The 15,613-nt window shown below is 33.6% G+C and overlaps 1 protein-coding gene across 1 annotated transcript; it reads right to left on the bottom strand.

Annotated features, from left to right (window-relative positions):
- Window positions 1-1,215: 1,215 nt before the first annotated feature.
- Window positions 1,216-4,066, bottom strand: LOC125729861 (uncharacterized). Its single transcript, XM_049005703.1, has one exon. It carries the CDS (start codon window positions 4,064-4,066, stop codon window positions 1,334-1,336), a length of 2,733 nt encoding a protein of 910 aa, XP_048861660.1. The 3' UTR covers window positions 1,216-1,333.
- Window positions 4,067-15,613: the final 11,547 nt, after the last annotated feature.

Here is a 15,613-nt window from a genome sequence, read left to right as displayed (position 1 = left end):
TAATTTGCTAATATGCTAATATGCTAATACGCTAATATGCTAACACGCTATGCTAATATGCTAATATGCTAATATGCCAATATGTTAATATGCTAATATGCTAATATGCTAATACGCTATGCTAATATGCTAATATGCTAATATGCTAATATGCTAATACGCAAATATGGTAACACGCTATGCTAATATGCTATGCTAATATGCTAATATGCTAATATACTATGCTAATATGCTAATATGCTAATACGCTAACACGCTAATATGTTAACATGCTATGCTAATATGCTATTATGCTAATATGCTATGTTAATATGCTAATATGCTATGCTAATGTGTTAATATGCTAATATGCTAACACGCTATGCTAATATTCTAATATGCTAATATGCTAATATGCTAATATGCTAACACGCTATGCTAATATGTTAATATGCTAATATGCTAATATGCTAATATTCTATGCTAATATGCTAATATGCTAATACGCTAATATGCTAACACGCTATGCTAATATGCTAATATGCTAATATGCTAATATGCTAATATGTTAATATGCTAATATGCTATGTTAATGTGCTAATATGCTAATATGCTAATATGCTATGCTAATATGCTAATATGCTAATATGCTAATACGCTAATATGCTAACACGCTATGCTAATATGCTAATATGCTAGTATACTAATATGCTAATATGCTAACACGCTATGCTAATATGCTAATATGCTAATATGCTAATATGCTATGCTAATATGCTAATATGCTAATACGCTAATATGCTAACACGCTATGCTAATATGCTAATATGCTAGTATGCTAATATGCTAATGTGCTAATATACTAATATGCTATGCTAATATGCTAATATGCTAATACGCTAATATGCTAACACGCTATGCTAATATATTAATATGCTAATATGCTAATATGCTAATATACTAATATGCTAATATGCTATGCTAATATACTAATATGCTATGCTAATATGCTAATATGCTAATACGCTAATATGCTAACACGCTATGCTAATATGCTAATATGCTATTATGCTAATATGCTAATATGCTAACACGCTATGCTAATATGCTAATATGCTAATATGCTAATATGCTAATATGCTAATACGCTAATATGCTAACACGCTATGCTAATATGCTAATATGCTAATATGCCAATATGCTAATATGCCAATATGCTAATATGCTAATATGGTGAATAGATACATCCGTAGATGCCCTGGGACACATCATCAGTGATGTTTCCTGAGATCTTTGGGTGTTTCGGGTCTCGCAACATCAGACACCCTCCTTCAGGCGACCCAGCCAGGGCTGATCAGGCCCCAACTTGTGTCCCAGCAGCATTGGCCCACGTTTCAGACCTCTTCATCCAAATCCACCTGGAGGCTCTCTCTGCAGCCTCTGTGGTGGACTTGATGGCTTTTCTTTTTGCAGCTCCAGTGATGCCAAGTAAGGTGTAGACTTTACATAGGGAGCGAGCCGCAAAGCCTCGACATCCCACCTCTATTGGCTCGCAGCGGGCTTTCCAGCCTCTTCTCCGACATTCCTCTATGAGCTCTTGGTATTTAAGCCGCTTCCGTTCGTTGGCTTCTTCCATGCGGTCCTCCCAAGGGACTGTTAATTCTAATAAGAGGACTTGCTTAGAAGAGACAGAAGTCAGCACTACATCTGGTCTCAATGAGGTTGATGTAACATACTCTGGAAACTTGAGCTGCTTGCCCAAGTCAACTCGCAGTTCCCAGTCTGATGCCGATGAAAGTAGGCTGGATGTTGGAATTGGCTGTGGTCGTGGCTTCTCTCCAGCTTTCACAAAGGGTACTACCCTCCGGCTTCGGGTGTGTATATTGTTAGCCACTGCAGTAGCTATGGTCTCAGCTACTGTCTTCAGCACCTGGTCATGGCGCCAGTGGTAGCGTCCACCTCCAAGGGCTGCTGGGCAGCTGCTAAGGATGTGCTCCAATGTGCCCCTTCCTGGGCATTGGGGACACGTTGAAAGGTCGCACTTCCCCCAAACGTATAAGTTAGCAGGGCTTGGTAGCACATCGTACACAGCTTGGACCATGAACTTGATACGCTGTGGCTCTGCCTTCCAGATGTCATTCCAGGTCAGCTTCCTCCCCAGCGCTCCTTCCCATCTTGCTGATGCTCCTTGCTGCTGCATGCTCACCATCCTGCTGGTCCTCACCTCCTCAACACCTGCCCGTACCTCCTCCAGGACAAGGTGGCGTCTGTCCTTTCCCTGGGCCCGGTGGAACCGTGGCTGTGGGAATGACCCCAGCCCTGCTCGTCCAACGGCCACCGTGCCCACCAAAGCCCTGTGCCTTAGACGAGATTCTGCCAGTTCTTGCCCCTCTTGAGCTCTGAACTTCCTGCCAGTCTTCACCACAATGCCTGCTGAAGCAACTCTGGAGTCGCTGGATTCTCGATAAACAAGTGCCTCTCTTGTACGAGAAACTCTAAATTCCTCCTCCAGGCTGCTGAAAGGAAGCTGGAGTTTGTTGCTTCTGCTGTATAATGCTGCACTAGTTAGACTGCGTGGCAGGCCCAGCCATCTTCGGAGGAAAGAACTGATCTTTCTCTCCAGGGTCTCAACAGTGGACATAGTCACCTCGTACACTAACAGCGGCCAGAGGATGCGGGGCAGAATGCCATGTTGGTATAACCATGCCTTGAACCTGCCAGGAAGGCCAGATTTATCTACTGTGGACAACCAGGCTTCAAGCTTCTTAATGGTAATTCGGACCGATGCTGTGTCTCTGAGGCTGCAGTCGAAAACCTTGCCTAGGCTTACGACTGGTTTCTCAGTGATCGTTGGTATCGTTACACCGTCCACACAGAAGCGAAACTTGTCCACCACTTTCCCTCTCTTCAGGACCATGGACCTAGATTTGATTGGTTTAAAGCTCATCCTAGCCCAACAAATGAGCTTTTCCAGGCCTTGAAGGATCCACCGGCATCCAGGCACTGACGTAGTGGTAACTGTCAGGTCATCCATGAAGGCTCGAATGGGGGGCTGACGAATTCCAGACTTGGACAGGGGGCCTCTACACTCCATCTCAGCTGCCTTCACCAACATATTCATGGCAAGGGCAAACAGGATAACTGAGATTGTACAACCAGTTATAATCCCTTTCTCGAGCCGATACCAATTGGATGTTATGCTCCCTGATGTCACTCTCAACCTGAAGTTCCCATAGTAGTTCAGGATGAGGTCCTTGATCTTATCGGGTATGTAATGACGGTCCAGAGTGGTTTCCACCAGCTTGTGGGGAATTGACCCATATGCGTTAGCTAGGTCCAGCCACAGCACTGCCAGGTCCCCCTTCCCTTCTCGTGCCTCCCTGATCAGCTGGGTAATTACTCCGGTGTGTTCTAGGCAGCCAGGAACTCCAGGAATGCCACCTTTCTGTACTGAGGTGTCGATGTACTTGTTCTTCAAGAGGAAGTCTGTCATCCTTCTGGAAAGGATACTGAAGAAGACCTTCCCCTCCACACTGAGAAGTGAAATGGATCGGAACTGCTCCAGCCTGGTTGAGTTCTCCTCCTTTGGTATCCAGACACCCTCCGCCTGTCTCCATTGGTCTGCAATGGTTCCCCTCCGCCAAATCACTCGCAGCAACTTCCATAGAATTCTGAGGAGGTTTGGACAGCGCTTGTACACCTTGTAGGGTACTTGACTGGGGCCTGGAGTGGAGCTGGCTCTGGCTGCTGTTACCACCTCCTGGACTTCCTTCCAAGTGGGTTCTGAGGTGTTAAACTCCACTGTAGGGGTTGGCATGACCCTAAGGGCTGTCTGTGGTCCAAGTCCTTGCTCTCTGACTGGGTCGCTGAGGGTATTGTGCAGAAAGTTGTCCACCTCTTCCTGGGAACACTCGAGACGTCCGCTTCGTTTCTGTCCCAACAACTGCTTAGCAAAACGAAAGGGGTTGGCTATGAAGGAACTTCGCTTCCTGGCTCTCTCCACCCTCCGTCTCCTATGCCATTCAGCTCTGCGCAGGGTCTTAAGCTGCTTCCGGATAGTGTGTCGAAGCTCCGCGAGAGGTGGCATATGCTAATATGCTAACACGCTATACTAATATGCTAATATGCTAATATGCTAATATGCTTATACGCTAATATGCTAACACGCTATGCTAATATGCTATGCTAATATGCTAATATGCTAATATACTATGCTAATATGCTAACATGTTAATATGCTAACACGCTAATATGTTAACATACTATGCTAATATGCTATTATGCTAATATGCTAATATGTTAATATGCTAATATGCTATGCTAATGTGCTAATATGCTAATATGCTAATATGCTAACACGCTATGCTAATATGCTAATATGCTAATATGCTAATATGCTAATACACTAATATGCTATGCTAATATGCTAATACGCTATGCTAACACGCTATGCTAATATGCTAATATGCTATGCTAATATGCTAATATGCTAATACGCTATGATAATATGCTAATATGCTAATATGCTAATATGCTAATATGCTAATATGCTATGCTAATATGCTAATATGCTAATACGCTAATATGCTATGCTAATATGCTAATATGCTAATACGCTATGCTAACACGCTATGCTAATATGCTAATATGCTAATATGCTAATATGCTAATATGCTAAGATGCTATGCTAATATGCTAACATGCTAATACGTTAACATGCTAATACGCTAAGCAAATATGCTAATACGCTAATACGCTAATATGCTAATATGCTATGCTAATATGCTAATATGCTAATATGCTATGCTAATATGCTAATATGCTATGCTAATATGTTAATATGCTAATACGCTAATATGCTAACACGCTATGCTAATATGCTAATATGCTAATATGCTATGCTAATATGCTAATATGCTATGCTAATACGCTAATACGCTAATATGCTAACACGCTATGCTAATATGCTAATATGCTAATATGCTAATATGCTATGCTAATATGCTAATATGCTAATACGCTAGTATGCTAACACGCTATGCTAATATGCTAATATGCTAATATGCTAATATGCTAACACGCTATGCTAATATGCTAATATGCTATGCTAATATGCTAATATGCTAATCCGCTAATATGTTAACACACTATGCTAATATGCTAATATGCTAATATGCTAATATGCTAACACGCTATGCTAATATGCTAATATGCTAATATGCTAATATGGTATGCTAATATGCTAATATGCTAATACGCTAATATGCTAACACGCTATGCTAATATGCTAATATGCTATGCTAATATGCTAATATGCTAATATGCTAATATGCTAATATGCTATGTTAATATGCTAATATGCTAATATGCTAATACGCTAATATGCTAACACGCTATGCTAATATGCTAATATGCTAATATGCTAATATACTAATATGCTAATATGCTATGCTAATATGCTAATATGTTAATACGCTAATATGCTAACACGCTATGCTAATATGCTAATATGCTAATATGCTAATATGCTAATATGCTATGCTAATATGCTAATATGCTAATACGCTATGCTAACATACTATGCTAATATGCTAATATGCTAATATGCTAATATGCTATGTTAATACGCTAATATGCTAACACGCTATGCTAATATGCTAATATGCTAATATGCTAATATGCTAATATGCTATGCTAATATGCTAATATGCTAATATGCTAATATGCTAATATGCTATGCTAATATGCTAATATGCTAATATGCTAACACGCTATGCTAATATGCTAATATGCTAATATGCTAATATGCTATGCTAATATGCTAATATGCTAATACGCTAATATGCTAACACGCTATACTAATATGCTAATATGCTAATATGCTATGCTAATATGCTAATATGCTAATACGCTAATATGCTAACACGCTATGCTAATATGCTAATATGCTAATATGCTAATATGCTAATATGCTAACACGCTATGCTAATATGCTAATATGCTATGCTAATATGCTAATATGCTAATCCGCTAATATGTTAACACACTATGCTAATATGCTAATATGCTAATATGCTAATATGCTAACACGCTATGCTAATATGCTAATATGCTAATATGTTAATATGGTATGCTAATATGCTAATATGCTAATACGCTAATATGCTAACACGCTATGCTAATATGCTAATATGCTATGCTAATATGTTAATATGCTAATATGCTAATATGCTAATATGCTAATATGCTAATATGCTATGTTAATATGCTAATATGCTAATATGCTAATACGCTAATATGCTAACACGCTATGCTAATATGCTAATATGCTAATATGCTAATATACTAATATGCTAATATGCTATGCTAATATGCTAATATGCTAATACGCTAATATGCTAACACGCTATGCTAATATGCTAATATGCTAATATGCTAATATGCTAACACGCTAATATGCTAATATGCTAACACGCTATGCTAATATGCTAATATGCTATGCTAATATGCTAATATGCTAATCCGCTAATATAACACACTATGCTAATATGCTAATATGCTAATATGCTAATATGCTAACACGCTATGCTAATATGCTAATATGCTAATATGCTAATATGGTATGCTAATATGCTAATATGCTAATACGCTAATATGCTAACACGCTATGCTAATATGCTAATATGCTATGCTAATATGCTAATATGCTAATATGCTAATATGCTAATATGCTATGTTAATATGCTAATATGCTAATATGCTATGTTAATATGCTAATATGCTAATATGCTAATACGCTAATATGCTAACACGCTATGCTAATATGCTAATATGCTAATATACTAATATGCTAATATGCTATGCTAATATGCTAATATGCTAATACGGTAATATGCTAACACGCTATGCTAATATGCTAATATGCTAATATGCTAATATGCTAATATGCTATGCTAATATGTTAATATGCTAATACGCTATGCTAACACACTATGCTAATATGCTAATATGCTAATATGCTAATATGCTATGTTAATACGCTAATATGCTAACACGCTATGCTAATATGCTAATATGCTAATATGCTAATATGCTAATATGCTATGCTAATATGCTAATATGCTAATATGCTAATATGCTATGCTAATATGCTAATATGCTAATATGCTAACACGCTATGCTAATATGCTAATATGCTAATATGCTAATATGCTAATATGCTAATATGCTATGCTAATATGCTAATATGCTAATACGCTAATATGCTAACACGCTATACTAACATGCTAATATGCTAATATGCTAATATGCTAATATGCTAATATGCTATGCTAATATGCTAAGATGCTAATATGCTAAGATGCTAATATGCTATGCTAATATGCTAATATGCTAATACGCTAATATGCTAACACGCTATGCTAATATGCTAATATGCTATGGCAATATGCTAATATACTAATATGCTAATATGCTAATATGCTAATATGCTAATATACTAATATGCTATGCTAATATGCTATGCTAATATGCTAATATGCTAATGTGCTAATATGCTAATATGCTATGCTAATATGCTAATATGCTAATATGCTAACATGCTATGCTAATATACTAATATGCTATTATGCTATGCTAATATGCTATGCTAATATGCTAATATGCTAATACGCTATGCTAACACGCTATGCTAATATGCTATGCTAATATGCTAATATGCTAATATACTATGCTAATATGCTAATACGCTAATATGCTAATACGCTAATATGCTAATATGCTAATATGCTAATATGCTAATATGCTATGCTAATATGCTAATATGCTAATATGCTAATACGCTAATATGCTAACACGCTATGCTAACACGCTATGCTAATATGCTAATATGCTAATATGCTAATATGCTAATATGCTAATATGCTAATATGCTAATATGCTAATATGCTAATATGCTATGCTAATATGCTAATATGCTAATACGCTAATATGCTAATATTGAATGCTAATATGCTAATATGCTAATACGCTATGTTATGCTATGCTAATATGCTATTATGCTAATATGCTATGCTAATGTGCTAATATGCTAATATGCTAACACGCTATGCTAATATGCTAATATGCTAATATGCTAATATGCTAATATGCTAACACGCTATGCTAATATGCTAATATGCTAATATGCTAATATGCTAATATTGAATGCTAATATGCTAATATGCTAATATGCTAATACGCTAATATGCTAACACGCTATGCTAATATGCTAATATGCTAATATGCTAATATGCTAATTTGCTAATACGCTATGCTAATATGCTAATATGCTAATATGCTAATATGCTAATATGCTAATATGCTAATACGCTAATATGCTAACACGCTATGCTAATATGCTAGTATGCTAATATGCTAACACGCTATGCTAATATGCTAATATGCTAATATGCTAATATACTATGCTAATATGCTAATATGCTAATACGATAATATGCTAACACGCTATGTTAATATGCTAATATGCTAATATGTTAATATGCTAATATGCTATGCTAATATACTAATATGCTATGCTAATATGCTAATATGCTAATATGCTAATACACTAATATGCTAACACGCTATGCTAATATGCTAATATGCTAATATGCTAACACGCTATGGTAATATGCTAATATGCAAATTTGCTAATATGCTAATATGCTAATACGCTAATATGCTAACACGCTATGCTAATATGCTAATATGCTAATATGCTAATATGCCAATATGTTAATATGCTAATATGCTAATATGCTAACACGCTATGCTAATATGCTAATATGCTAATATGCTAATACGCAAATATGGTAACACGCTATGCTAATATGCTATGCTAATATGCTAATATGCTAATATACTATGCTAATATGCTAATATGCTAATACGCTAACACGCTAATATGTTAACATGCTATGCTAATATGCTAATATGCTAATATGCTATGCTAATATGCTAATATGCTAATATGCTAACACGCTATGCTAATATGCTAATATGCTAATATGCTAATATGCTAATATGCTAATATGCTAATATGCTATGCTAATATGCTAATATGCTAATACGCTAATATGCTAACACGCTATACTAACATGCTAATATGCTAATATGCTAATATGCTAATATGCTAATATGCTATGCTAATATGCTAAGATGCTAATATGCTAAGATGCTAATATGCTATGCTAATATGCTAATATGCTAATACACTAATATGCTAACACGCTATGCTAATATGCTAATATGCTAATATGCTATGGTAATATGCTAATATACTAATATGCTAATATGCTAATATGCTAATATGCTAATATGCTAATATGCTAATATGCTATGCTAATATGCTATGCTAATATGCTAATATGCTAATGTGCTAATATGCTAATATGCTATGCTAATATGCTAATATGCTAATATGCTAATATGCTAACATGCTATGCTAATATACTAATATGCTATTATGCTATGCTAATATGCTATGCTAATATGCTAATATGCTAATACGCTATGCTAACACGCTATGCTAATATGCTATGCTAATATGCTAATATGCTAATATACTATGCTAATATGCTAATACGCTAATATGCTAATACGCTAATATGCTAACACGCTATGCTAATATGCTAATATGCTAATATGCTAATATGCTATGCTAATATGCTAATATGCTAATATGCTAATACGCTAATATGCTAACATGCTATGCGAACACGCTATGCTAATATGCTAATATGCTAATATGCTAATATGCTAATATGCTATGCTAATATGCTAATATGCTAATACGCTAATATGCTAATATTGAATGCTAATATGCTAATATGCTAATATGCTAATATGCTAATATGCTAATATGCTATGCTAATATGCTAATATGCTAATATGCTAATATGCTATGCTAATATGCTAATATGCTAATATGCTAACACGCTATGCTAATATGCTAATATGCTAATATGCTAATATGCTAATATGCTAATATGCTATGCTAATATGCTAATATGCTAATACGCTAATATGCTAATACGGTATACTAACATGCTAATATGCTAATATGCTAATATGCTAATATGCTAATATGCTATGCTAATATGCTGTTGCTAATATGCTAAGATGCTAATATGCTATGCTAATATGCTAATATGCTAATACGCTAATATGCTAACACGCTATGCTAATATGCTAATATGCTATGGTAATATGCTAATATACTAATATGCTAATATGCTAATATGCTAATATGCTAATATGCTAATATACTAATATGCTATGCTAATATGCTATGCTAATATGCTAATATGCTAATGTGCTAATATGCTAATATGCTATGCTAATATGCTAATATGCTAATATGCTTACATGCTATGCTAATATACTAATATGCTATTATGCTATGCTAATATGCTATGCTAATATGCTAATATGCTAATACGCTATGCTAACACGCTATGCTAATATGCTATGCTAATATGCTAATATGCTAATATACTATGCTAATATGCTAATACGCTAATATGCTAATACGCTAATATGCTAATATGCTAATATGCTAATATGCTAATATGCTATGCTAATATGCTAATATGCTAATATGCTAATACGCTAATATGCTAACACGCTATGCTAACACGCTATGCTAATATGCTAATATGCTAATATGCTAATATGCTAATATGCTATGCTAATATGCTAATATGCTAATACGCTAATATGCTAATATTGAATGCTAATATGCTAATATGCTAATACGCTAATATGTTATGCTATGCTAATATGCTATTATGCTAATATGCTAATATGTTAATATGCTAATATGCTATGCTAATGTGCTAATATGCTAATATGCTAACACGCTATGCTAATATGCTAATATGCTAATATGCTAATATGCTAATATGCTAACACGCTATGCTAATATGCTAATATGCTAATATGCTAATATGCTAATATTGAATGCTAATATGCTAATATGCTAATACGCTAATATGCTAACACGCTATGCTAATATGCTAATATGCTAATATGCTAATATGCTAATTTGCTAATACGCTATGCTAATATGCTAATATGCTAATATGCTAATATGCTATGCTAATATGCTAATACGCTAATATGCTAACACGCTATGCTAATATGCTAGTATGCTAATATGCTAACACGCTATGCTAATATGCTAATATGCTAATATGCTAATATGCTAATATGCTATGCTAATATACTAATATGCTATGCTAATATGCTAATATGCTAATATGCTAATACACTAATATGCTAACACGCTATGCTAAAATGCGAATATGCTAATATGCTAATATGCTAACACGCTATGGTAATATGCTAATATGCTAATATGCTAATATGCTAATATGCTAATATGCTAATATGCTAATACGCTAATATGCTAACACGCTATGCTAATATGCTAATATGCTAATATGCCAATATGTTATGCTAATATGCTAATATGCTAACACGCTATGCTAATATGCTAATATGCTAATATGCTAATATGCTAATACGCAAATATGGTAACACGCTATGCTAATATGCTATGCTAATATGCTAATATGCTAATATACTATGCTAATATGCTAATATACTAATACGCTAACACGCTAATATGTTAACATGCTATGCTAATATGCTATTATGCTAATATGCTATGTTAATATGCTAATATGCTATGCTAATGTGTTAATATGCTAATATGCTAACACGCTATGCTAATATTCTAATATGCTAATATGCTAATATGCTAATATGCTAATATGCTAACACGCTATGCTAATATGCTAATATGCTAATATGCTAATATGCTAATATTCTATGCTAATATGCTAATATGCTAATACGCTAATATGCTAACACGCTATGCTAATATGCTAATATGCTAATATGCTATGCTAATATGCTAATATGCTAATACGCTATGCTAATATGCTAATATGCTAATATGCTAATATGCTAATATGCTAATATGCTATGCTAATATACTAATATGCTAATACGCTAATATGCTAACACGCTATGCTAATATGCTAATATGCTAGTATGCTAATATCCTAATATGCTAATATGCTAACACGCTATACTAATATGCTAATATGCTAATATGCTATGCTAATATGCTATGCTAATATGCTAATATGCTAATACGCTAATATGCTAACACGCTATGCTAATATGCTAATATGCTAGTATGCTAATATGCTAATACGCTAATATGCTAACACGCTATGCTAATATGCTAATATGCTAGTATGCTAATATGCTAATATGCTAATATGCTATGCTAATATGCTAATATGCTAATACGCTAATATGCTAACACGCTATGCTAATATGCTAATATGCTAATATGCTAATATGCCAATATGCTATGCTAATATACTAATATGCTATGCTAATATGTTAATATGCTATGCTAATATACTAATATGCTATGCTAATATGTTAATATGCTAATACGTTAATATGCTAACACGCTATGCTAATATGCTATGCTAATATGCTAATATGCTAATATGCTAATATGCTAATATACTAACACGCTATGCTAATATGCTAATATGCTAATATGCTAATATGCTATGCTAATATGCTAATACGCTAATATGCTATGCTAATATGCTAATATGCTAATACGCTATGCTAACACGCTATGCTAATATGCTAATATGCTAATATGCTGATGCTATGCTAATATGCTAACATGCTAATACGTTAACATGCTAATACGCTATGCTAATATGCTAATATACTAATATGCTAATATGCTAATATGCTATGCTAATATGCTAATATGCTATGCTAATATGCTAATATGCTAATATGTTAATACGCTAATATGCTAACACGCTATGCTAATATGCTAATATGCTAATATGCTAATATGCTAATATGCTATGCTAATATGCTAATATGCTAATATGCTAATATGCTAATACGCTAATATGCTAACACGCTATGCTAATATGCTAATATGCTAATATGCTAATATGCTAATATGCTATGCTAATATGCTAATATGCTAATACGCTAATATGCTAACACGCTATGCTAATATGCTAATATGCTATGCTAATATGCTATGCTAATATGCTATGCTAATATGCTAACATGCTAATCCGCTAATATGTTAACACGCTATGCTAATATGCTAATATGCTAATATGCTAATATGCTAACACGCTATGCATATATGCTAAGACGCTATGCTAATATGCTAATATGCTATGCTAATATGCTAATATGCTAATATGCTAATATGCTAATATGCTAATACGCTAATATGCTAACACGCTATGCTAATATGCTATGTTAATATGCTAATATGCTAATATGCTAATATGCTAATATGATATGCTAATATGCATATTCTAATACGCTAATATGCTAACACGCTATGCTAATATGCTAATATGCTAATATGCTAATATGCTAATATACTAATATGCTATGCTATGCTAATATGCTAATACGCTAATATGCTAACACGCTATGCTAATATGCTAATATGCTAATATGCTATACTAATATGCTATGTTAATACGCTAATATGCTAACACGCTATGCTAATATGCTAATGTGCTAATATGCTATGCTAATATACTAATATGCTAATATGCTAATATGCTATGCAAATATGCTAATATGCTATGCAAATATGCTAATATGCTAACACGCTATGCTAATATGCTATGCTAATATGCTAATATGCTAATATGCTATACTAATATGCTAATATGCTAATACGTTAATATGCTAACACGCTATACTAATATGCTAATATGCTAATATACTAATATGCTAATATGCTATGCTAATATGCTAAGATGCTAATATGCTAATATGCTAATATGCTAATATGCTAATACGCTAATATGCTAACATGCTATGCTAATATGCTAATATGCTATGGTAATATGCTAATATGCTAATATGCTAATATGCTAATATACTAATATGCTAATATGTTAATATGCTATGCTAATATGCTATGCTAATATGCTAATATGCTAATGTGCTAATATGCTAATATGCTAATATGCTAATATGCTAATACGCTAATATACTAACATGCTATGCTAATATGCTAATATGCTAATATGCTAATATGCTAATATGCTATGCTAATATGCTAATATGCTAATATGCTAATATGCTAATATGCTAACACGCTATGCTAATATGCTATGCTAATATGCTAATATGCTAATATACTATGCTAATATGCTAATACGCTAATATGCTAACACGCTATGCTAATATGCTAATATGCTAATATGCTAATATGCTAATATGCTAATATGTTATGCTAATATGCTATGCTAATATGCTATGCTAATACGCTAATATGCTAACACGCTAATATGCTAACACGCTATGCTAATATGCTAATATGCTAATATGCTAATATGCTAATATGCTATGCTAATATGCTAATATGCTAATATGCTAATATGCTAATACGCTAATATGTTAACATGCTATGCTAATATGCTATTATGCTAATATGCTAATATGCTAATATGCTAATATACTAATATACTAATATGCTAACACGCTATGCTAATATGCTAATATGCTATGCTAATATGTTAATATGCTAATATGCTAATACGCTAATATGCTAACACGCTATGCTAATATGCTAATATGCTAATATGCTAATATGCTAATATGCTAATATGCTAACACACTATGCTAATATGCTAATATGCTAATATGCTAATATGCTAATATGCTAATATGCTATGCTAATATGCTAATATGCTAATATGCTAATACGCTAATATGCTAATATGCTAATACGCTATGCTAACACGCTATGCTAATACGCTAATATGCTATGCTAATATGCTAATATGCTAATATGCTAATATGCTAATATGCTAACACGCTAATATGCTAACACGCTATGCTAATATGCTAATATGCTAATATGCTAATATGCTATGCTAATACGTTAATACGCTAATATGTTAACATGCTATGCTAATATGCTATTATGCTAATATGCTAATATGTTAATATGCTAATATGCTATGCTAATATGCTAATATGCTAATATGCTAACACGCTATGCTATGCTAATATGCTAATATGCTAATATGCTAAAACGCAATGCTAATATGCTAATATGCTAATATGCTAATATGCTAATATTCTATGCTAATATGCTAATATGCTAATATGCTAATATGCTATGCTAATATGCTAATATGCTAATACGCTATGCTAACACGCTATGCTAATACGCTAATATGCTATGCTAATATGCTAATATGCTAATATGTTAATATGCTAATATGCTAACACGCTAATATGCTAACACGCTATGCTAATATGCTAATATGCTAATATGCTATGCTAATATGCTAATATGCTAATACGTTAATACGCTAATATGTTAACATGCTATGCTAATATGCTATTATGCTAATATGCTAATATGTTAATATGCTAATATGCTATGTTAATGTGCTAATATGCTAACACGCTATGCTAATATGCTAATATGCTAATATGCTAATATTCAAATATGCTAATATGCTAATATGCTAAAACGCTATGCTAATATGCT

Source organism: Brienomyrus brachyistius, unplaced genomic scaffold, assembly GCF_023856365.1.
Source record: "Brienomyrus brachyistius isolate T26 unplaced genomic scaffold, BBRACH_0.4 scaffold812, whole genome shotgun sequence".
NCBI classification, from domain to species: domain Eukaryota; kingdom Metazoa; phylum Chordata; class Actinopteri; order Osteoglossiformes; family Mormyridae; genus Brienomyrus; species Brienomyrus brachyistius.
This window is presented reverse-complemented; position numbering and strand designations above follow the sequence as displayed.

Excerpts from the sequence above, each read along its gene's own strand:
- LOC125729861 (XM_049005703.1), bottom strand. The coding sequence starts at position 4,066 with ATGCCACCTCTCGCGGAGCTTCGACACACTATCCGGAAGCAGCTTAAG.